General features: G+C 43.6%; 1 protein-coding gene across 1 annotated transcript; it reads right to left on the bottom strand.

Moving 5' to 3' along the window:
- Nucleotides 1-840: 840 nt before the first annotated feature.
- LOC131640013 (uncharacterized) lies at nt 841-2,184 on the bottom strand. Its single transcript, XM_058910431.1, has one exon. The coding sequence runs from the start codon at nt 2,182-2,184 to the stop codon at nt 841-843; it is 1,344 nt and encodes a 447-aa protein (XP_058766414.1).
- Between the last annotated feature and the right edge of the window lie 1,129 nt (nt 2,185-3,313).

The following is a 3,313-nucleotide window of genomic DNA, read 5'->3' as shown; positions in this document are numbered from 1 at the left end:
TGATTGACTTCCTGGGGATTTTTAGGGTTTCCCAAATGTGATCCCTGATTTTAGTCCCTGATAGTTTAAAACCTTATTCTGATGATTTGAAATTTCACTGTTGATCAATCCTTGTGTAGGAGATGTCTTGAGCCAATGGATTAGGTCAAAATGATGCACTTGGGGTCTTGAGGTCATGTCCCAAGTCATTAGGTCAAATCCTGAGCAAAAGTCAGGAGTATACTAACTTCAGTCAAAACCCTAATCTGGTTGGTTCAGAGCCTTTGAGCTTGTTGAAATGAATCTCTGAGGACCAAATGTTGATTGTTGATGAAGATGGTTCATTTGAGATGAAGGGAGAACAAAACCCTAATTGATTGTTACTTGTACTGATGAGTGATTTCTTGATTAAATCCTGCTGAGTCACAAGTAACAAACACAAGCTATGCAATTTGTTAGAGATGCAAATGATGCATATGCTATGATATGAGGTGGTATCTTAGGTCAAAAATTGGGGTATGATAATAAGGCATACAAAAGAAATCCAGAATATCAAAATGCGACCCCATCCAACAATCCTGGATATGGGCGACAAACATCAAGAATACATAGCAAATCGACCATAGGTCAAACAAATCCACTCCACAGCAGCACTATGACCGTCTGATAACAGAATGAGCTCCTCCATCTCCTCTCCGCTGGGCTCGGAGGCTTGCGAGCTCTTCTTCAAGTCGAGCCGACTTGGCTTTTTCTTCAATCAATTGCTTTTCCGAATCCTGCACCTTTCTCTTGCTATTGTTTTCGGACCTTCGCAACTTCGCACATTCCTGCTGTGTTCGGTACAAGCTTTCTTCCATCAAGTCATGAGATACGGGTCATGTTTGAACCTTCACCTTGCGCACGCGTGAGCTTACGAGCCAATTCCGCCTTTTCGTGATCTTGAAAATATCTCTCCAAGCCAACCTCTTTGTCCTTTGCTTTTAACTTGATGTTGTCCGCTTTGGCCTGATTATAGAGTTTAGCCGCAACTGTATCAGACAAGACCACAGGAGGTTGCTCATACAATGGACATGACCTCGTAAATGGCAACAACAAACCTTTCACTCTCGCCTCAATCCACTTTCTGTAAGGACCCATGGCAATAGGAACCTTCTTGCTCAAAGTAGTCTGATCTCTCTTTTGAACTTTAGTCCAAGCATACGCTATCTTCTCTAGCTCCAGAGGATCTTTACCATCAGCAAAGTACACTGATTCAAATGCTTCTACATGCTTCTGTGACCCTTCCATTGCATATCCCAATTGACGGTAAGCGAGCGTAGGGTTATAACTAATACAACCTCTGGTTCCCATGAGAGGAACGTTGGGATATTGACTGCAACTAGTGATGATGTTCCAAACCTTCCCTACACAATAGTTCCACCTGATGTCATAAGATGTGAGGTTAACAATCCTATCTGACCACTTAAGAGAACTCTTCTTGAGCACAAAAGGTCCTCTCACCGGCAAATGCAACATGAACCACTGATACAACAACGGAAGACAAGAACCAACAACATATCCTCCCTTCTTATGTCTCGAATGGATAGAAAAGTAAGCATCCGCAAGCAACGTTGGCACGGGGTTTTTGTTCATGAAGACACAAATCGCCGCCAAACTCACAAAGTTCTCTCTTGAGGGGAACAAGACAATACCATAGATCATGATAGCAAGCAAACGACTAAAATCAACCCTATGCTCTCTCTTAGCCGCATCCTCAGCCCTACTAATCAAAAAGCAAAGATAGAAACCAGAAACGCCACCCGATGACTTCCAATTTCTTTCCACCTCCTTTATACCCATGTGAAGAGCTTCAGCTATTTTTTCAAATCTCACAACCTTGGGAACTCGAACAAAAGGTACATCATCAGTGATTCGGATGTTGAGTATGTAAGAAAATTCTTCGAGCGTTGGGACCAATTGATAGTCCTGGAATGTAAAACATCTCAACTGTGGATCATAGAACTGAAACAAGGTGATCAAAGCCATCAGATCAAAAGATGTATTGAGGATGGAGAGCAAATTTCCATAAACATGATTGAAGTCACGGAGAACTTCCCCTTCCAACCGAGAACTCAAACCTATCAACCCCGAAACATCAATATCTGGAATCTTGTAAGCGCTGGTATGCCTCGTACGTTCTTTGACAGTATTAGTGGGAATGTCCATCTTCAACTTGGGTGAACTCCTGAATATCCCTGAAAATATGACATGCAAATGCTTATTATTATATACATTTTTTTTCCATTTCTTTTAGAAATAAATATGCTATGATGCAAAGTGGTGGGACTTGTTGCCGCCCACCAGGCATTCTGGACTGCCGGTAACACACATAGTACAGAGCCAAAGGTTCGGCCCCAAATAGATATACCATACGGTACATAGATTGTCAACCCACGGAACCAACATCCATAGTTAACAACACCCTGGAATAGAACACAGATCACCACTCGAACAAGAACCATAGTACCCCACGAACAGGAACCAATAGTACACTCGAACGAGAACAGCGGTAACCCACGAACGAGAACAGCAGTAACCCACGAACAAGAACCAAAGTCACCATCAATGTACCTGTTAAGCAATGATTGATTCCTACCCCACTCACGGGTAAATCTAGGCCAGGGTAGGTCAAAAAGCCAACAGAGGATCGAATGTAGGCGTTATCATACGATATTGCCTCATTCCACCAAGCTCTGCCCGTGGATACGTGATCAGATCAATCAAGCATACGCCTTCTGTCCATCACGGCCACTCTAGTCCTAGTTCCTATGGTATCACTCATGACCTGGGTATTGGGTCTTTTACCTCGTGAAACACCCACCCACAGATAGAAATCCAGACAGTCCAGAATATGATGCAAAAAGTAAAAGCGCACATAGAATGCAATGCAAACAGGTAAATATGCAAAGCAGTAAAACACCCAAGGATAAACACACAAGCGCTAGGATCGACTCGCTAAGTCCGGACCCGCAATAGGTCGAGACGTCCCCAACAAAGTCGCCAGTTGTCGCTACCCCGCGAAAATTAACAGAGTCGTTTCCGAATACTTGGCCCTCGTGAAAGAAAGACTGGCCCGATTCAGGAGCGCCAAGGTAAAACACATTTCAAGGGAACACAACGCTTGGGCAGACGTCCTATCAAAAATGGCGAGCACAAGAAAGAAGGGAGGCAATAAATCCGTAATCCAGGAGATATTGCCAAAACCCAGTACCGAGACCCGAGCCTCACTATCACTCGTAAGCACAATTGGGGACACGTCCGGTTGGATGACCCCCGTATACAATTACCAAACAAA

This window comes from Vicia villosa, unplaced genomic scaffold, assembly GCF_029867415.1.
Source record: "Vicia villosa cultivar HV-30 ecotype Madison, WI unplaced genomic scaffold, Vvil1.0 ctg.002893F_1_1, whole genome shotgun sequence".
In the NCBI taxonomy this organism is placed as follows: Eukaryota; Viridiplantae; Streptophyta; class Magnoliopsida; order Fabales; family Fabaceae; genus Vicia; species Vicia villosa.
This window is presented reverse-complemented; position numbering and strand designations above follow the sequence as displayed.

Excerpts from the sequence above, each read along its gene's own strand:
- LOC131640013 (XM_058910431.1), bottom strand. The coding sequence starts at position 2,184 with ATGGACATTCCCACTAATACTGTCAAAGAACGTACGAGGCATACCAGC.